We start from the raw sequence: 23099 nt of genomic DNA on the forward strand, positions 1-23099 counted from the left end.
GAGGTTATTATCAGCGTCGCCGGTGTGTCGGAACTTTGTCTCACAGGAGTTCTTTTACATGCCAGTAAATGTACTGACATGAGTCTGTCGCACTTAAGCACACTTAAATGCCATCGATCTGGGCCGGGTCGAACCCGCAACCTCGAGCACAGAAGGTAAGCGCTATACCGACTGCGCTATACAGGACGACTTTCACTCCAATTCCTTCTTAATTTCTTAAGATGATTTTTCTTTCAATTCTCTGAATCCAGCTGTTGTAGAAAGTTCGATATAGGATTCTAGTCCAACGGGGGTGAATAAGACCACTTTCTAGCCACAGAATAAGTCTCTTTGTTACCTGTGAAATTAATATGTCCAGAACCCATATAAGATCAACTGGCACAGTGTTAATACAAAATGCCCGCCATAATTCTGTAAAGCATAAGAAATGAGTTACAAACAAAATTTAAAAGCGAGAAAATAATCAATATCACAAGAAATGAACAGAACATTTTGTGACAACAAAAACTGTATACCTATTTTGCCAAAACACGCAAAACACGTACCTTACAATGTAGACGAAAAGGGAATCTATAACAAATATGTATACTATACAGTGTATCTTCCATTAATATGGATATTCGCAATATTTTGCTTATAACTTCGCAACTGGTGAACGTTATCTTAATGATAGGCTATAATTTAACATACAAATGAGAACACAAGGAAAACAAGAGGAATACATCAAAACAAGGGAAACCCAAGAAGAACAAGTGGCACACAAGGACAACAATGAGAACACAACGAAAACAACATAATACAAATAAGAAAAAGGGAAACACAAGGAGAACAATGGGAATACAAAGAGAAAAAGGGGAATACAAGGAGAACAAGATGAAGGCAAGAAAGGCAAAGAATATAGCGGAATGGAATAAGAGGATTACAAGGAGAACAAGGGAAATACAAAAATAACAAGGTGAAGATTTGGAGAAGAAAGAAATTACAAGGAGAACAAGCGAGGAGATTGTTTTTTTACGTGGCAGTCAATTCCGTAGTTACTCCTCCCATACAGTACTTAGTGAGGAAAAATATGAGTTTACATTAAAACCAAACCAAACAATCCACTCAAGTGGGATTCAAACGCACAACCGAGCGCAGTCTCGGAGCACAAGCTGTGCTCGTTATGTTTACTCTACTCATGTAATAAAATTGGTGGTGGTGGTGGTGGCGGTGGTGGTGGTGGTGGTGGTGGTGGTGGTGGTGGTGGTGGTGGTGGTGGTGGTGGTGGTGGTGGTGGTGGTGGTGGTGGTGGTGGTGGTGGCGGTGGTGGTGGTGGCGGTGGTGGTGGTGGTGGTGGCCTATAATATCTATAGAAAGTTTCTGAGCGCATTTAGTTGCAAATGTCGTTACCTGTGTGGGAGAGTCGTGGTACAGCATAAGGGCAGAGGTCAGCTCAGGCAGGGCGATGGGCACCCTGGACAGTCTGCTGGTGAAGGCAGTGAATAGGCGGGCAGCTTTGTCGCGTAGTTCCGGCCGGTCCAGGAAAGCGGCCAAGCGCAATAAGTTGCTGGCCGCCACCGAATTACCCGAAGGTTCTGCTCCATCTTGGTCTGAAAGAGTCAATGACACAAAACTGAGTAAAGATACGTCGAAAGGATCTTAAGAAAAACAATATGTAAACCACTTCCCATATTAAACACTTAAATGCCATAATATTATGTCGTATTGTATGATTAAGAGCAGTAGTGTCATTATTCCACGAAGACGTAACCTCAGTAAGTAGTGTGAAATTTGTGAAGGACAAGATTTTTTCGAATATTTTAGCTTTCCACGCCATCATTTCACCATTTTTCTATAAGACCAGAATCATTCTGATCCGATAATTAATTTACCACCAGCATCGCATTACACTAACTTAATGAAATCCATATGGCGAAGGTTTTATGAAACAAATAACCAAATGCAACCCTTGAGTTGGGATCGACGATTGAATAATCGGGTATGGTAGCAAGCAAGCAAAAAACAAACAAACTATAATTTTAATAGAATAGAAAAAAATATATATATTAATTAGGAACATTAAATCAAGGCGTTTGAGATGGGCAGGGCATGTAGCACGTATGGGCGAATCAGAAGTGCATATAGAGTGTTAGTTGGAAGGCCGGAGAGAAAAAGACCTTTGGGGAGGCCGAGACGTAGTTGGGAGAATAATATTAAAATGGATTTGAGGGAGATGGGATATGAAGATAGAGACTGGATTAATCTTGCACAGGATAGGGACCGATGGCGGGCTTATGTGAGGGCGGCAATAAACCTTCGGGTTCCCTAAAAGCCATTTGTAAGTAAGAAAAAAAAAATTGGTAGGAAAATTAAAATTTCACAATACTGTAATATTGTACAACATATAAAAATATGGACATTGCGATAGTTGTTTTCTTTACGGTCCGACAAGTTTTAATAAACTAGTGTGAGAACTGAAGCTTTGCCAAGTTAAGGGTTAAAATCACCAACTATAGCATACGCTTGAGAGAGATATGGATAAAACTTTGATAGATTCACTTTTCAATGGAGCTTTTTTCCTTGGTTATTTAACAACTACTAAGTTATTTAGCGTCGATTGGATTGGTGATAGCGAGATGGTATTTGGTAAGATGAGACCGAGGATACGCCATAGATTACCTGATTAGCCTTACGGTTGGGGAAACCTCGGAAAAACCCAACCAGGTAATCAGCCCGAGCGCAACTCTGGATAGGCAGGCAAGCGCCTCAGCCGACTGAGCTACGCCGCGGCGCGCCGTTGCCTGCAATGGAGCTAACCAAAAGTGTGTAGGCTATAATAAATGGACAGACCTACTTTCATCCGGAGATCAAATATAATTTAAATGTGTGTCCCAGTATTTCAGCGAGTTCATATATGGAAAAGCTACGGTATTTGCTTCATGTGTAATTTATTTGTATACAGAATTATTATTATTATTAATAATATTATTATTATTATTATTATTATTATTATTATTATTATTATTATTATTATTATTATTATTATTATTATATCAGTAGCACTGTGCTTACGGGGCGAATCTCAGTTGAGAGAAAGTACATATCGTTCAACTGTTACGAATTTTTTCACAATATAATGTAGCTACTCGTAATAGCCTTTCTCACATGAGTTCCTCCGGAAGTACAGTTTTTACTGGTGTTTATTGGAAGCAAATAAGGTTTATTTACTGTTATGACTACAAGCAGTGTTTTCACTATTATTATTATTATTATTATTATTATTATTATTATTATTATTATTATTATTATTATATCAGTAGCATTGTGCTTACGGGGCGAATCTCAGTTGAGGGAAAGTACATATCGTTCAACTGTTATGAATTTTTTCACAATATAATGTAGCTACTCGTAATAGCCTTTCTCACATGAGTTCCTACGGGAGTACAGTTTTTACTGGTGTTTATTGGAAGCAAATAAGGTTTATTTACTGTTATGACTACAAGCAGTGTTTTCACTATTATTATTATTATTATTATTATTATTATTATTATTATTATTATTATTATATCAGTAGCATTGTGCTTACGGGGCGAATCTCAGTTGAGGGAAAGTACATATCGTTCAACTGTTATGAATTTTTTCACAATATAATGTAGCTACTCGTAATAGCCTTTCTCACATGAGTTCCTACGGGAGTACAGTTTTTACTGGTGTTTATTGGAAGCAAATAAGGTTTATTTACTGTTATGACTACAAGCAGTGTTTTCACTATTATTATTATTATTATTATTATTATTATTATTATTATATCAGTAGCATTGTGCTTACGGGGCGAATCTCAGTTGAGGGAAAGTACATATCGTTCAACTGTTATGAATTTTTTCACAATATAATGTAGCTACTCGTAATAGCCTTTCTCACATGAGTTCCTACGGGAGTACAGTTTTTACTGGTGTTTATTGGAAGCAAATAAGGTTTATTTACTGTTATGACTACAAGCAGTGTTTTCACTATTATTATTATTATTATTATTATTATTATTATTAAATTTCTTCAAGTTTCGGGCTCGCGATGTGTTCTCTTGGAGGTTGTGTCGAACTACAGTAGCCTACATATCTGCGTCTCATGATATACGACGCATGTGAAGAGAGGAAGAAACGAGAAGCAAGTTCCCGGCTCGGCCGTTGCTCTCTGTGTTTCCTACAGGAATTCCACTTATTCGATCCCCGGCAAGGCGACTTCCTGCACACGCGGCCACTGCCCCCTCAATTACTTGTTGCAAACACAAGATGCGTCCGACAACCACCCAACTCCAAGCTGTTCGACGACACTTCATCATAAGGGTTGCCAAGATTGCCAACTTCATGGCATAAATACTGAAAAATTATGATATTTCCCGTAAAATTATATTGTACATAAAAGATGTCTACTTAAAACGAAGATATGCATCAGTATAAAGATCCATTACTTACTTCTTACAATATTACACGAACGTAACGTGGATAAAAGCAAGAGGTCACAAAGAATGCATGTCTAATACACGTATAACAAAAATGCATTTAATTCCTTGCCAAAATAATAAATAAAGGTAACGGCAATTGATGGTGAGATCAATGTTTGAGTTTTTTTTATTTTTGAGCAGGTCGAAAGACAAAACACTTGAAGTTGCTGGTGATACTGCAGCTATATTTTTGGTGTTTCTCATGCCATGTTCCATTCACAAATGAAAACGAATGACTCCCAACATTCTGGCATGTTTATCTTACTAATTCGCCGTAGACTTCATTCAAGAATTTGTTTGCAATGGCCATCAGCCCTCCGAATGGGAAGTTTATAAGCAGGTTGCATGACTTTACAAAGGTTCTTGAAATGAATAGAATCCACTACACGAAATAGAATGTTACAGCCAAAGAACAACTTATTGACGTAGTCTATCAGACACACTGAAGGAACGGCAACATAAGAGTAATGTTCGCCTCACCATCATGTTGAGGCTTCACTCAAAGTGGATCTTTGTTCATTGCGTATTCTTATATGTGCTGGAAGGCACATGTTGTTGATTTTTTAATTACTGAACCACAATACATTTTGTCACTTTTGCGTCCAACTTTTGTGAGAATAACACCGGATCGTCATATTTGCTGTATACCAAATGGCATCCACAACTATTTTTTAAGTACAGAGCTTCAAAGTCACTAATTATATAAACGCTTATGAACACTTCAGATCAATGCTGTGTAGCAGCAGCAGCAAGTAGCAGTAGCCGTAGCAGCAGTAGTAGTAGTAGCAGTAGTAGTAGTAGTAGTAGTAGTAATAGGAGCAGTAGCAGTAGTAGTAGTAGCAGCAGTAGCAGTAGTAGTAGCAGTAGTAGTAGTAGTAGTAGTAGTAATAGCAGCAGTAGCAGTAGTAGTAGCAGCAGTAGCAGTAGCAGTAGTAGTAGTAGTAGTAGTAGTAGCAGTAGTAGCAGCAGCAGTAGTAGTAGTAATAGCAGCAGTAGCAGTAGTAGTAGTTTATTTAAAAACGCAGAGATTATTGAGCATCGACATTCAACGTGAGCGAGAAACAGTGAACGATTTTTTCTCTGGAGCACTTAATCAGAAACAGGGTTATTTTACAGGGTCATAAATCTACGGATCTCCCAGCTTTATTTCCGTGCCGGAAGAAGCCATGCTAAGGACTTCATCGTCATTAAAAATCCATGGTCCTCGGCCGGTTTTGAATCCGTGAATTTTGGATCCAACAGCCAATATGGCAACCACAAGCCCAAAGCGAACAATTCTTAGCCGATCAGACCGTGAACAATCTATAAAGTTAGGCGCTCGCGTACTGCAACGGTTCGTTCGGCGCGTTCAGATTTGTATTCTCTGCAGTTTCAACAATCCGTAATTTTATACTTCATTATTTAAAATTTAATTATAACATAAAATCATTCATCGATGTCCACTAGGTATTTTGTTTGTTGCTTTAGTTAAAGTAATCATATAAAGTAATAGGCCCAGTAGGTTCCAACACAGAAAGTTTTGGGAAAAGGTGTAACTACTACATATTCTTTCTTTTTGCACCATCCTTGATGATGATGTAAATCCATCGGGTCGCGAACGACTGCTGGTGATCCCTTAAGCTTTAAGTGGACATTCACAGCGAAATTTTGGTAGGGTGCGCCAGTTGTCTCCTAACACTTAGGCCTATAGTCTATCTAAATCTAAATTAAATCTAAGGACAACACAAACACCTAGATTATACATACCAAGGAACAATTCCTAACCAAGGAAAAATTCCTTGGCAGATTCCGGAATCAAACCCAAAACTTCCTGGTTAGAAGCCAGCATCGTTAACCACTAGATCAAGATGCTGACCACCACCGCCATGTTTGACCATGTGTGCAATTGAGGATGTGGAAGCAAGAAGGTCGTGCGAGTGAAGCTTTCGCCCTTTTCGCGTAAATTGGCTTGAATGAATAGGCTACTTTTACCGAAGAATTATGACTTCAGTTTTACTGAAATCGATATATTGTCATGGCTTTCTTTATTTTGATCTTGGCCCGTACGGAAATCTGTCTGTTTTCTTTAGTTAGAACTCTGGACGGAATCTTGTCATGCGGACAAAGACGATATAGCGATCATGATGAGGAAAAAGAATTGGCTTGGCCACTGGCTCAGAAGAAACTGCCTCCTGAAGGATGCACTAGAAGGAATGGTGAACGGAAGAAGAGTTCGGGATAGAAGATATCAGATGATAGACAACATTAAGTTTGTATATGGATCACATTCAGAGATCAAAAGACAGAAAATAGGAAAGATTGGAGAATTCTGGGTTTGCAGTGAAAGACCTGCCCTTGGGCAGATAACTATGAATGAAGTACGAACGAATGAATTACGAATTTCGACTTACATTTTAAAAAAATGCTAGCTTATAATAAATTGATGTGGACGATAATTCTAAAGTAATTAATATAATAGGCCCTACACACTATAAATCAGGTAATTTGTACAACTAGGCCTACTGATAAACAGGGAAGGCGAAAAACGACTTCACAATGCGTAAAAAGTTATCCAATTATTGCGTGACGCTTATTTGTTATTGTTTGGTTTTGGATGCTACCATACTTACACCAATGCCTCGTATAGAAGGAAAAGTAATTTATAGCACGAAATTGGTCTGTCAAGTAAGAGTTCAGTTTTCAGTTTTTGTGTGGCGTCTTGTCTTTACCGAGACAACAAAGAACATGGTATAGACAACGGAAAAATATTCGTGTCCTAAATGGCATTCGAATTCAAAACCGACTACAGACGGGCACATGGAGGACTCTAAAATATGAGAACGGCATGACGTAATTCCACAGTCTAGTATATACAGTCGCGAAGCTCAATACGTAGTAAATATGCAAACATTAGATAGTTGCTCACCACTAGGATCGCTAATATCGCCTCATTACAGGCAATGCAAGATAGTACCGTCACAGTCTATTGTTTCTAGCACCCTCAAAACTCAAGCTTCGTGACTGTATATAGTAGACTGTGGTAATTCTCAATCTAAGACAAAGCAAGAAAACACAATGGCAATAGAATAGTCAATTACATCCAAGTATTAGGGATAATTCGAATCTACAACCAACCTTATAATAATTATGATGAAAATATGACAGGATTCGTGTGACATGAAGTACGCTAGGCCTCTCCTTATCACCTAAACAAGGACGCTGGACATTTAATGTCAAATTCAAATATTATATTCGAGGCTGCATCTTTCTAGAGAAAGTTAACCCTTAAATTGGCAATGTATCCTACAGGATACAACAGGTTAATAGGCTATATGCTATAATTTTAATAGATCAATAGAAAAAAATTTGTAGGAAAATTAAAATTTCACAATATTATAATATTGCACAACATATAAAATATGGACATTAGGATAGTTGTTTTCTTTACAGTCCGACACGGTCTAATAAACTAGTTTGAGAAATGAAGTTTTGCCAATTTAAGGGTTAAGTATTAGACCTATAATGAAATGGTACAACGATCATTGTTATGGAAAGTACATCATATTTATGATACAGTTGGCAAGCCTAACTGAGGCGGAATTGAGGGCTTGTGCATCTCCAGAGTCGGGCACTACATCAAAATTTTCCGCGCGATTTGCGTGTGATGACGCGACTTTGGTTGCCACTGACGACGCGGGAAATTTATTGCCACGGCAGATTAACCCTAACCTTCTGCAGCTGAAGGCCTGCGTCAGGAGCCCCCAAGTTCAACGTCCCGCGTACTTCAACTTTTTTAAGTTTTCATATAATTCGAACCGGATTTAGAGACATTTGCTAAAAACAGACCCGGAAACGAAAGGGATATGGTGTCAGGCCTGCCAATAAACGGGGTATCAAAACTTCCCACGCTCACAAATAGCACCTAAGTCTGTCAACACTGGACTGCTGGAACTTGTAGTTACGAGGTTCGAGCTTTGATTCTATCACAGATTTAAAACAGAAGTCGAGAAAATTTTGTCACTAGATAAACTCACTTAGGATTGAAAAAGGCAGAGGATTTGACTGAATGGAAGCAAACAATTTTAGTGAACATTCAAGGCGCCTATATCAGGAGTATTTACTCTGGTTAGAACTAAGAGTTGAAACAGTTTTTTCTACTCCAAAAATAGTCGTAATACATTTGAAGCCTAAGGGTAAAAACAACACAAAACAGCGATTTATAGAACTATGATTTTCTTATATTTTTTACTGAAAAATAATGCTGAGCAAAACTGTAATCGTTTTTCCTTCCAGGTGAAAGTTTACGTGGTCAGATAGCTTCGTTGATGGAGGAATAGTTGGATATTGGACGGTACCGACTTCAATTCCGGAAAGTACAGGGATTTTTCTCGTCGTCAAAATTGCAGGTTCACGAAAGCTTCCTATCACATTGAGTGCCTGATTTTCTTGAAGGGGGGGGGGGGCGGCGATCGGAGCGTGGTGCAGACCACGCCACCTTATACTAGCGCCGAGGTCATAAAAGCATGGAGTTCTATCTCCATGCCCTTCATGGCGACTGAAGAGGATTTTTTCCTTTATGAAAGGTTCATAGTTTAAAAATTTATGTGAAGTTCTTGTGATTAACGTAAAGTTTGCTATTCCAAGCTCATGCATTCATTTTCGTTTTCATATTCGCAATTTGCAGTATATACAAATGCTATCTTGAATAGATTCCCGCGTCATACAATAAAATTCGGCTACACCTGTTATTTTAACTATTTTTCAATCTTCCGGTATAGATGGTGTAAATATATAATTATTGTAATAAAATAAATAGGTCCTCTTGCAGAAATCATACTACTGATCTTTATGAATTAATGTTTGAGAATAGGCCTATGTAAAATTCCGGAACGGTGGAAAGTAAGTGAAGTGATATCAATATTTAAAAAAAGGCAACAGGTCAGACTACTACATAGGGAAATAACCTACTGAATTCCGCATATAAACTGTATTAAAAATTATAAACGATTGATAGGACAAACTCAGATACAGTGCTAGACAAGGAAAAAGCAGGTTTTCGACCAGGCAGATCATGAAACGGTAACATATTGATAATAAAAGGATATCTGAAAGAAGAAAAATACCGACAAACGTCTTATTTATCAATTTAGAAAAAACTTCCGATAGGTTTAACAGAGAAATTGTTGGGAATAATGGAAAAAATGGCTGCCTCTACCACTTAGTAGCATTTACAACGAACCAAAATAATAATAATAATAATAATAATAATAATAATAATAATAATAATAATAATAAGCACAAGTACGAAGTACGAAGAAGTCAAATGAAATGTTAATAGACTAAGGGATCAGACGAGGGCGCAACGTATCAGCTGCTCTTTTAATATTTACATGGACGACATACAAAATAATGGAAGAGTAAAAACGTTTCAGGAATAAAAATAGACACAGTTTTAAATTATCTAATTTTTGCAGATGATCTTGTAATAATACAGGATAATGAAAATGCACTACAAAAAGCTGCCCAAAAATTGAACCAAATATACAAACTCTACTATTTTAGAAGTTCAGTAACAAAGGCAAAGGTCATGGTATGCCACAGAAAATATCCTCGACGTTCAAAATTTCTTATTGACGATCACAGATTGAGCAGCGTCTCATTTTAAGTACAGGTTGTAATATTAACTATGATCATACAAAGATAAAGAATAAAATACTCAAGAATTCTTAATAATTTGTGCAACAATAAATAAAACAATAGAAAGAAAGACTGGTACGGAACTACATTAAAATCGTACAAAATAATGGCTATGCCTGATCTTTTAATAGCTATACGAAAGCGATTTGTATAATCACAAAATGAGATGAGAGTAAACATATAATACAAACAACTAAAATGAGATTTCTACGGGAAAAATGTGCACTAAAAGAGATCAAATAAACAAATATCCGTGAAGAATTACACATTTAATTATTGTATAATAAAAGAGATCAATATGAAAAAAATTGGAAAGCATATTTGGAAAGAATGGACGACGTAAGACATCCAAAGGAAATATTCAAATTATGAAAGGAAGAAGCGATATGGGACATTCGTGTATAAAATGAACATAAATTACGTACAAACTTCATCGTGAGTACGAAACAGGCAATTATATCGAAGCCCGAAGTGGAGAAGAAGATATGTCCAACTTCACCTAAAAGATCCAAGACTTCCAATTTCTAAATTTTTTGATCGTTATTCGTAAACAAATAATATATTCAAGATTTTTAAAATTATTTTTCCACTTAAAACAAACGCTACATTACTTTAGTTATGCTTCGCCTCGCTTATTAACGTTGTCTGGACTGCAAAGTTCAACGTTAGCAGTTTAGTTGCAACACAGCGCGGTGAATCGATTCCCAGGTGAAATACTACATTGGTGTATAATGGTGTTAGACTTAGCATCAGTAGGTGATCAAGGTTCTTCGTGTTATCTTGTAATAACGCTGAATTTGCCCTCTCACATTTTGTGCAGTGTTAGTTATGGAAAAATGTAACAATGTGATTCGACTGGATGATAATAATGTCTGTGATGTGCATGTTCAAGTTATTTTGTAATAGCTCCTCGGTCTAGAAATACGAGGCGGTAATGATAACTTCTTAGTCTAATGTGGAAATAGTCACTGTAACCCAAAACAAATTCTTATTAATTCCATATAATTATCATTTAATCATACACTTTAGCACAACGGGCATAAAGTAATCCCAAGCGTTTTAAAAATAATAATTGTCTGTCTTAGTCCGTAACGCTCACTACAGGTCACCCTAAAAACAGGTCCCTTACTCCTAAACAAGTACAGTGTGTTTCAGTTATCAATGTTTGTGATAGTATGTACTACCACTTGAAATAAAGGTGCTTAAAACAAGTGCGAAAGTAGAGGAGTGAGTAGAGGAATTCGGAAGCTATGTCTGTGTAAGTGGCGACATAATTGTGTGTAATTTATGTAAAACTCACAATCTGTTCTAAAGTTTGATATATCAGCACTGCAATTAACCCTTAAATTGGCAAAACTTCATTTCTTACACTAGTTTATTAAGCCGTGTCGGACTGTAAAGAAAACAATTATCGCAATGTCCATATTTTATATGTTGTACAATACTTAGATACTGGAAGTCATCGGCGGCGTATTGATATTATAACATTTAAACCTGGAGAGACAAAAGGTTATATTCTGGATCCGACCATCAGATTCGAGACGCATCAGAATCAACCTGAGGAGGTTAATCTAGAGAAAAGGACAATTTATGAACCCACTATCCCTTATTATAAAACATCATATAAACTCAGGAATATAGAAGTCATCGGATTAATGGTGGGCGCTAGAGGGACCATAACAAAACAATTTATGTCATCGTCATAAATTTGGAGTCCCAACAACAACAATTAAGGAAATTTCTATTATAGCTTTGAAAGGTTCTCTGCAGATTTTACAGCGACATTTGTATTTCAATTCAAAATTTACAGTTGAATTTTCTCAGTATATTTTTTATCTGTATTTTTATAAATTTTCATTATGTGAAAAATTATCTACTGCAAATTTTAGTTCCTTGTAAACAAATTTCTTGTAAGACATTTTTAATGTCATTTTAAATGTTACTGTTTAACATTCTTTGTTTTTGGCAACCTCACCAAGTTGAGGAAGATTGAATTATTATATTAGTAATGTGAAATTTCAGTTAAATTTAATTTTCTTACCAATTTCTTTTCTATTGTTCTATTAAAATTATAGCATATAGCTTATTAATCTTTGTATCCTATAGGATACTTTGTGAATTTGAAAGGGTTAATAAAAATATATAAACCATTTGAAATTGATAGCAAGCAGTGAGTCTGGCGAACTACCTTCGATTAGTAAATATTAAATTAGACGAATTTAGCAGAGATCTGTATGAAATGATGGTACTGGCCAACATTCAACGAAGTTGAAGACAAACATTTTAAAAATGTTATTGGAAAGTACACTTGTATACTAGGACAGTACCTGTGTTATAGTAGTACCGGTATTTTAAGTTAAATTTTACAACAAAAATTGTTGTAATATAGGCTTAAAAACATTTCATTCAGGGCAGTATCTGTGTTACAGTTGTACCGGCGTTTTAAGTTAACTTTTTACAACAAATATTATTGTAATATAGGCATAAACATGTCGTTAAGAGTACTGCCTCTGATACAGTAACACTTTGAGTTAAAATTTTACATCAAAGACTGTTGCAATATAGGCTTAAACATTTCATTAAGAGTAGTGCCTGTGAAACAGTAACACTTTTATTTAAAAGTTCACAGCAAATACTATGTTTATTCTTTTGTAATACACAACATAGCCCTACTCTTGAAATCATTCTTTTGTGTGTGTACTGTGGTTGCTGTCTTTGATGTGGAAATAGTCTGTTTACATCATAGAGCGCCGCGCTCCATTGCTCTTCATCGTCATTTGACTCATTGCACAAAGTCCTTACTCACTTAACTTCAAAGAGTAGTGGCTAAGATTCCGATCTCTACGTATGTCTAAGGAAATGAGAAATATGGTCTAAAAAAGGGCATGTGCAGAAAAAAAAATTAACGCTCGATAGCACAGTAGATAATCGATAATTCTCTGTAGCGATGGTATCGCATTATTATTATTATTATTATTATTATTATTATTATTATTATTATTATTATTATTATTATTATTATTATTATTATCGTAGACATTCATATTCGTAATAATTAAATATAAGATGAAAGCCTCCTCAGTTCAGCACTACAGAGCAGAAGAAGAAAAAATTTATTTGATACAAGAGTTTTGATTTTCCAGTTTCTTTTCTCAGTCTTTAGGCATAATCTAGTCCTATCTTAAAATAGGTTATACGATCGCTTTCTCCCACATGTTCCCCTGCGCCAGGTCATGCTTGTATTATCTGCCTCACGTTGAATAACCTCCACTTGAAAACGTCATTTAGACCCAACATCTTGAATTTCCGGCAGAATGTACCACCCTTGCCAAGTCAAGTGTGTCCGCCCGCGTGAAACATTGCCGAAGTGTTGCCAACTGTGACGAGAGAGGAACCATAGATAGACCGACCGTGATGTCATCAACTTGAACCTACAGTTAATTCATCAGCTGATGTGGGGGCGTTTTGGTACAGGTAAGTACAACGTATAGTAATCATGGGCAAAAGTCGATGACATTCAGGAATGTAACCCATATAGCATTCAGAGAATTAGGTGACATGGACACTTTACTAGGATTTTATGAGCAGCAGCGGACGTTGAAAAAGCAAATGAATATGGTTATATGAAATGATAATTCTAAGAAAGAGCTATATTACTGAAAAGACTAGCTCGTCTGCTTGCCACCTCAGACATCTGATGAGTCTTCAAGTGGAGTTTTTGGTAGATAAAGATAGTGTTCGGGCAGATTCTCACAGGATACTACGTTTTTCATACCATAATTTCACCATACTTCCATTAATCATCATACTAGTGTAACGCAAATTATCCATCTTTCATGGTGTACCAAGGGTAAAATCGAAGACAAAAGGGTCATCTACAACTTTGATGCGTTACTGCTAGAGGAAAGTGCTTGACATCAAATTATCAAGATACAAAGTACACAGACAAAGAAAAAAAAAAGAAAGAAAAAGGAAAAAAAAAAGAATTGGAAAGCTTGGAAGAGTAGGTAATTCCGTTATTAAATGTGAAAATGTGAAATTTGTCTTTACATCTGAAAAAGTTTTATGGCTTAGTGAGGGTTTTTGAAAGAGAAAGCGAGTTCGAAAATCATCCTTAAACAACAACTACCGGACCCTTTGCACTGTCTGCCATTTAAGTTGCTTTGGAAAGGAAACAGAAAATAGAACAGATATGCCAAAATGTCATCAACATGAAAACATGCTAATTTCGAGCAAAGTCACATCTTCACACGATACGAGGTTTGCTGTTTCCACCAAAAGCTTTGTATGAACAAATATTACCACTCGCCAGAAACAAGTTGCAGTCTATTTGTAACTATAACAGATATTACGTTATCTTCCGTAAAAAAAAAAGAAAAAGAAAAGAAACTGTATTTCTGGCAGTTGTATACTTCAGAATAATTACGCACATTGTGCGCACTTCTTTATTACGATTATTTCCATTGTCAGGACTAGGCTTACATCTATGTAAACATTATACAACTTATCCCACTCTCTTACGGGAGTGTATTACATTTTTGGAGGTTAGTAAAGAAAATATATGGCTGTACATTATTTGACTGTCGATAGTAGATTTCAATACGAATAACACGCCGTTAAATCTAGAAAACTCTATAAGAGTCCTTGCATTGATTGAAGAAGGTAGATTTTATCACTACCACGCACGTTTGGATCATCAAATAGAAATTATCCACAAAGCTATCAAAATTATGCTTCAAAGAGACAAATTCGTTTACCACGAAGTCAGGATCTGGTCGGAATAGGGCCACAACTCAGAGGAAAGACAGGTCCATAATAATGCAGGTGCTGCCGACCAAGTTCAAAATAGACTCCGACTAACTCTCCAAGCAAAAGTGATGGATGACCACGTGCATCAACATCGGTTAGTGCAGCGGTAGGCAAATGTAGTACTCTGCCGGCAGGGTTGGTTGACATTATGCATACGAGGTGAATGAGCTAGGTAGGTTTGCTGCGATCAGTGTACAACGGCTGAAAGTATAAAATCTCGATCACTGGCTTAGTCTAACCACTGGTTAAAATTACCAACTAGCCCCTGGTTAAGCATTTTTACTTTGCATCGACCTCGGTTAGGACTTACACAGGAGGTTAATCACGGTAATCTCTAATCGGCCATATTCGAGCGGTTAAAGGAGATAACCAATGATTAGCAGGCCTAGTAAAACAAAATGGCTGCCAGCTTCATAGTCGATTATTTCGAAGACGGTTATTGTGATAATGCAGTCATATTATTTTGATAGGAATTGAATCGCCCCATGCAGAAAAGGTTTCAGTCCATTAGATCTAGTTTTGAGAAAAAAAAAACATTCTGTACAGTATATTCCTTTCTGCATAAAACTCTGAGCCTGACGCTTCAGTTTCTATCTTTCCAAGCATTGGATGAATATCTTTCTGCACAGGCCGATGGAGCCACCCACAAAGATACGATTTCCATCGATATCTCTTTTTTTTTTTTTTTTCCAAATTTGTGACTGAAGCCCTTTCTGCACGGGGCGATTCAATTATAATAAGCGTGAAGTTTCATTAGTGGAAAGAGAGAATTCTTACGAGGAATTAGGTGCTAGAAAATTTCAGGAGAGATTTCGTTCATCAAAATGTACCGTGTGATTTCTGTTGCAACAAATAATCACTTGGAAAAACCCACAAACTGTTATATTTATCCTATAAATCTGCTGCTTACATTACGATTCTATGCAACTGTTAGCTTCAGTATTTTAAGAGGGAACAGTCGAGTATATTTTTTCGTACGTCGCAAGGTGAACGAAGAGGTGTTACGGATGGATTTTTTTACTTTGTTATTTAACGAAGCTGTATCAATTACTAGGTTATTTAGCGTCGATGGAATTGATGATAGTGAGATGATATTTCGCGAGATGAGACCGAGGAATCCCCATCTGACATTCATCTTATGGTTGGAGAAAACCTCAGAAAAAACCCAACCAAGTAATCAGCCCAAGAGGGAATTGAACTCATGTCCGAGCGCAATCCTGGACCATCAGGCAAACGCGCTACAACCTGAGCCACACCGGTGGCTTTGATAGATTTTAGGATATTGCACAGTTCCCTTGTGTAATTGAGACCATGGATTATACACACATTCCTAATATATTTTTTTTCCTTTATCCTATGGATATTCCATTTTATTTAATATAACATACTTAAATCTAGTAATTAAGAATATTAATACTTCAGACTCACACTGGGATATAATCATTTCCACTTTTGATTTTCGATTTTCTATGATTTTAATCTAACAGCACTGAAAAAGAAATATAAACGCAACCCGAAACTAGGAAACATAACAGCGCTCAAACGCGAACAAATGCAACACGAAAATATAGGATACGTTCGTTTCGATATAGGCCTAGAACGGAGTAAGCAAGTCGTTTTTAGATGTTGACTATCATCTTTCCAGAGGTATGGATGTTGTCCTTTCGTCACTTTCTAGGTATAGTAGGCCTATACCATCACAGACTTTACCCTGGTCAAATGAGTTGTCAGCTAATCATGTTTAAGTAACCGGTGATTATGAATGGTACACAGAAATTACATTTTCACCACGGTTACATTTCAACCGTGGTCTCGTAACCCATGATTACTACGTTTTTAACCGAGGTTGATGCACATCGCTATGAGTGTGCGTGCTATTGGGAGACGTCCCCAGAAATCAAACTGCACTCAAGCAGACATTTATTCATTTACTGCTAATATATCTCGTAAATGTTTAAATTCGTCGAACTTATTTTATTACATATGTGGTGAACTTATGGCAAAATCTCAACGCTATTCCTTATCTCATATGTCAAAAAGGCAGATATGAATTACACCAATTGACCCATTTCGAAACAAAGAATAAAAACACTGTAACATGTGAACTATTGATATTTATTTTTTCGGTAATCTGTAAATACATTCCAGAAGGATGGGAGCTTTCCCACATTATACTTGAACGTGCCATCATTGTGTACACGCACAATTCATATCTCATATGATGTAGGCCTAACATTTCAGAAGTAGTTTTTATAAAACCTGAACAAACTTTGCTTTGAGATCATCAATATCCCTTGGTCATTGTGTATAGATATCTTTCTTCACAAAACCCCAAACAAAGAAGTCGGATGGCGACGAGCCCAGAGAATTTGGATGTCATGTAACTTACTTGGGCACCATGACTTCACCAGTTGATGTCGAATGTTATTTACGAACTTCTTTTCCTACATGACGTGATGCACCATTCTGCTGAACATCATTGTCACGATGTTTTCCTGTTGCAGATGCGGTATGAAAAAGAAATATGATACGTTTCTGGAAATCCACAGCGCGTAATGTCTGAACACGTTGCATGCGGTAATGTTTCAAGTAACGTTGACAAGTTCTGTATGGCATAGCTACTCCAGTGAAGTCATCTAAGACGACTTACTGTTATACCAGTGCTAACAGCAACTTCGGTTTCGAGAACAATGCCTATGACCATCAGTGTACGGCATGTTAACAGATTCACTCTCTTCAGACGTGCGGTACCATAACCGTATCGACTCGTAATTCGGAGCTCTCCAAACATCATACTCACGGTTAAAACGACGTTGAATTAATATTACGCCTTCAAATTGTGCAAACAGCAACACACATTTCTTGATTGTCTTGCAATAAACGGCGTTTTGTTTATTCAGTCGTTGCTAAGTGACAGCCTGACTTCATTTATTCGTAAAATCAATGATACAAAACTCCCATATTTTAACGGCATATTGGAACTGAATGTGGTTGTTAGCCACGGGAACTAAAATAACTTGTGTATCGCTCCTGATATAATTGTATAGCGATTTTATTTTATGTCTTTCCAAACTGATCAGACTGTACTTTGGAGATAATAATCGGATACCACACTGAAGGCTGGCTAAGTGGCACTTCTAAGTCAATGCCGTTTGTCGTTTCTGTGATTTGGAGAGAATTTATGGATCATCTTACCAACTGTTATTTTTACCTAACGAAAGTACTTAAGTGGTTCTCTTTTTTTTTTCAGAATGAATACACAATATAGTTTATTCCAAAAATCCGTCGATTAATAACACCAGTACTACATGGCGAATCCCTACTAATTCCTACGTCTGAAGTGTGTTCCTCAGGACACAACATCGGTGACCTGATTGCCACATACCAATACCATTTTATTTTCCAAGCTGAACTTTATGATTTGACAAGATACTTTAACAAAACTAAATCTGGACTACTAAGCTCTCGATTGCAAGATTTGAACTTGCTCGAACCTATTGTCAAATGAACAGCACACAGGAAAAGCGAAAACTCTAGTATCATGCCTATCACAGAACGACGAAGTGTATTGTAATAAATGGCAGAAGTGAGTTGTCATTACAAACCACTAAAATTACGCCATTTCATTGATTCGTCGAAGTTAAGTTTAAAGGCTGTGCTGGTATACAATGGTACTCTTCTGTACCTACTCCTCATGCTATTCGTATGAAACATATGAATATATGAACGTATTTTTTTAAACTGTAAACTACGTAAATGAGTGGCAAATCTATTACGCCTATGAACGCAGAATGGATTTACCAAATTTCGCCGCTTTCTATTGTAGCCTATATGTGAGAGGGGCTGTCGAGCTAAGCAAAACTTCACGAAGTAAAAGAGTGGCCTGTAAGAGATACTTGGGTACTGTAGACTTCCCAGTAAAAGTAAGTTATTTTACCACATTCAAATAAATCACAATAAACTGAAAGTAGATTATATTTCTCCATGTGTCTTAACAAATTCCTGTATCTGAGTAGAGTTAGGAGATGTACAATATACTACTTAAAGATTTGCTTAATATGTCGTTTTCAAACAATATCAAAACACCTATAAAATTCTATTTATACATACAAAAACCTAAACGAAAGCTAATTAGATCTAAAAATACGGGATTTAGTCATTACTAGAGACTGAAATCTTAGCCACTACTCTTTTTGAAGTTAAGTGAGTACGGCGCTTGTGCAATGAGCAATGACTTGACGAATAGTAGTGGCGCGCGGCGCTGTACGATGTCAACAGGCTACTTCGGCATCAAGGACAACCATCACAGTACATGCATAAAAGAATGATTTAAAGAGTATGGCTGTGTTGTGTATTACAAAAGAATAAATATAGTCTTTACTGTGCACTTTTAAATAAAAATGTTTCTGTTTTACAGGCACTACTCTTAATGAAATGTTTAAGCCTATATTACAACAATCTTTGATGTAAAATTCTAATTTCAAATGTTACTGTATCAGAGACACTACTCTTAACAATATTATAAGTCTATATTAGAATAATTTTAGGTAAAATTTTAACTTAAAATGTTACTGTTTCATAGGTTTCTTAATGCAAGTTTAAGTCCATATTATGATAATCTTTGTTGTATAATTTTAACTTAAAACACAGGTATAACTGTAACACAGGTACCGCTCTTAATGCGATGTTTAAGCCTATATTACGATAACCTTTGTTGTAAAATTTTAACTTAAAACACCGGTACAACTGTAACACTGCGCACTGGTAGCCTACCGCTCTTAATGCAATGTTTAACCTCATTATGACAAGCTTTGTTGTAAAATTTTAACTTAAAACACCGGTACAACTATATCTCAGGTACTCTCCTGAGTGAAATGTTTAAGCCTACATTACAACAATTTTTGCTGTAAAATTTAACTTAAAATATCGGTAGGCCTACTACTATAACACAGGTACTGCCCTAGTATACAAGTGTACTTTCCAACAACATTTTTAAAGTGCTTGTCCTCAACTTTGTTGAATGTTGGCCTGCATCATCATTTCATACAGATCTCTGCTAAATTCGTCTACTGGCACTGAATTACTAGTTGAAGGTAGATCACTAGACTCACTTCTTTCTATCAATTTCAAATTATTTATATATTTTTTTAATTACAGTACTGTCATAAATTAATCTTTTAGAACAGATTACATAAATTGGACACAATTACGTCGCCACTTACACAGACATACTGCCTTCCGAATTCCTCTACTCACTCCTCTAATTTCCCACTTGTTTTAGCCACCTTTATTTTAACTAGTAGTACATAATATCAAAAACATTGTTAAACTGAAGCATTCTCTGCTTGTTTAAGAGTAAGGAACATGTTTCAGAGTGACCCTGTAGTGAGCGTTACTTGTGTTTGTGAGCAGGGTGTCTCCTGAAGGACACGTGACATAATGCATACCCCGTGCACACATATATTCATTCCAATGTTGTTGGACTAAAAAAAACGGTTTTTAGTCATTACGCCTACGTACATACTATAGAAATAAATACTGTTTGTAAGTAAGGTTTACATAAAATAATTTATTTCTTTTACTCCATCTTTGTTTTTAATGGTTTATCGGCCTTTAGTTCCCGAATGGTTCTCGTATACAAATAAGTACTGTAGATAATAAATTCCGCATGATACAATATTTAATATTGCAACATTCAACAACATAAGCTAAAATACTTGAGACAAAAGACAAAGGATGACCTTTAATATTATATTTAATATTATAATCGAAAAACTTTACACTTTTTCAAACTTTCACAACATAAAAAAATAAAAGAGCTTTTTCACTCAACATAAAGGCCACATTTTCGCTATGACGGACGGCTTGGACAACATATTGATCAATCATTCGACATTACAACAAACTTACGATAATAAGGAAGTTAGACGGGAGTAATGCAGTGATTCAGTCAAGGTCACGATTATTATTATTATTATTATTATTATTATTATTATTATTATTATTATTATTATTATTATTTCGGGAATTCACTTCTTTAATATTGTTGAGCTCTCTTCGTATATAGCAATTTCTTCTAGATTCCATCTTCTTCATTTTACCTACCCAAGTTTGGTATTATATGCATCTGCTCAGTTAAAAAAGCAGATATCTACCATTTCAGCATAAAACTACTAGTTCTATACATCGTTGAGAGAGTAAAATAATTATAGACTGGATGTTAGAAAACTGTAACTACTTAGTCCATCACTTGTATTATTTTAGCAACTAACTGTAGCACCGTACAATCAAAGGGCATCAACTATTACCATCAGTTTACAACTTTCTTTCTTGAAGGACTCTTGAGGTTCGAACTCGGCGGCCACTCGAGCACGAATCCGAACCAACAAGTGTTGAGGGCGCAATAGTGTGCAAGGACTTACAAATGCTGGGCCGCAAGACTCAAAGGGTTTCGCAGTTCGGAAGGTTGTTTCCTATGGCACATCTCTATAATTATAATAATTTTCATCGTGAAAGCAAATGGAAGAAGAAATGTATTTAAATATGCCACATGATTGGTTGCACTGTAATATGAGAATTCCATAACAAAAGAAAAATAAATATTTTAGCATTTAAAGAACATTATCGGTGGAGTAAACATTGCAATGGAGGAGCAAAATGACACGTGAAAATATATACTATTTAGGGCTTCAAATTGGCATAAAGAAAGTTTGAGAGCCAGACACAAAATTAAAAACATTACAACTTCTTTGTGACAACATAAAACGATTATCATAAGCTGAAGCATCATGTGAAACTCTACAGAAGTTTCACAAAAGGCAATAACGTCTTTTTTATGGCTGTGAATGTTCAAAGACGCCAATAGAAAACCATTTTAAAAATACAAACACAGAACAACCTGTAGCAATGAGATCTTAAACATACGCGACAGACTATAAAAAAACAACAGAAAACAAAACAAATAAATAATTAACAGTTACAAATAATATCTCTATAAACAAATATAAAGAACTATCAAGAAAAGAGTCAGTATCAGTTACAACGAATGAAGATCATATAAATGAAAGAATGATAAATTAATATCATGCCAAAAGACAGACATTAGATCTGTGCGTTTTTTTAAGCTTCATGACTTTGCTGCAGCAAAAAGATGGTAAAAAACGCAATTCGGCGGCCAGCTGACTGCAAAATGGTGGACAATTAATATTGGCTTCTATTACTTCAATAATAAATTTAATCTTAAAAGAACCGAACATGTTAAAAAGTTTGAACTTCCATGATAATGACATGAAATTATTATTACTAATCGATTTTAACAATAATAAACGTTGCATAAGACCAAAACACGCATTCCGCCATGATGGATCGTGCAACAAACTCGTAAAGCGGTGTTTGGATTTGATGCACGGTTGTTGCAGCGCTGCTGCAGCGAAGGTAAAGCAAATGTAACTAATAAAAGAACGATCTTGTTGCGGCGCTTCACGTTTCGCTTAAAAAACGCATGGAGCGCTAAGCCAATTATGTTTAATGGTTCTTTTACGAGTTATAAACGAGAATTTTCATAAAAATCATGACAAGGAAGTTCTGAACCACCAAAAGATATCTACCTTGTATGAGAAATTGAATTTTTTTTCCTGCCATCTGTCAGGCTATGTGGTCACATATTTGTAAGCAAATTCAATGCGGATACAATTTAGAAGACTACTGCTCTCCACAGTGACTCCTAATCCCTTAACTCGGACTACCTGTCTTTAAATTCAAACAAATACGACCCATTTCACAAAGCTTCTATAATACAAAATAAGCTTTAGCAACGAGTATGGCTTCCCTTGTCTTACGTTGCTATAGCAACTCATATTAAGCGACAACATAGAGCCTTCCGGCTAATCCCGTGTCAGCACAAAGTTTGGATATCCACAGCACTTCTACGCCATCACGTGAGTAGAATAACAAATGACGCTAAAACTATTACGAGCCTCAACGAGGGTAGGTACTTTTATTATAAATAATTCAGGCAAACTTTTTTTTTTATAAAGACCAATATGCTTCTCGGTTCTGTAAGCAGTTCGGTCCACGAATGTATTATGCTCGTCGTAAAAGACAAACTTTATCGACTCTTAAATTTCCAATTAGT

General features: G+C 36.1%; 1 protein-coding gene across 5 annotated transcripts in view; it reads right to left on the reverse strand.

The window, feature by feature from the left end:
• Positions 1 to 23099, reverse strand: part of LOC138706060 (spermatogenesis-associated protein 20) — a 141336-nt gene that overhangs the window by 17486 nt on the left and 100751 nt on the right. For all 5 annotated transcript variants that reach the window (XM_069834974.1, XM_069834970.1, XM_069834969.1 and 2 more), the window contains one exon: positions 1390 to 1589. In XM_069834974.1, the coding sequence (XP_069691075.1) occupies positions 1390 to 1589 (200 nt within the window). The remainder of the gene's footprint in view (positions 1 to 1389; positions 1590 to 23099) is intronic.

The sequence above is a fragment of the Periplaneta americana genome, chromosome 9 (genome assembly GCF_040183065.1).
Source record: "Periplaneta americana isolate PAMFEO1 chromosome 9, P.americana_PAMFEO1_priV1, whole genome shotgun sequence".
NCBI lineage: Eukaryota > Metazoa > Arthropoda > Insecta > Blattodea > Blattidae > Periplaneta > Periplaneta americana.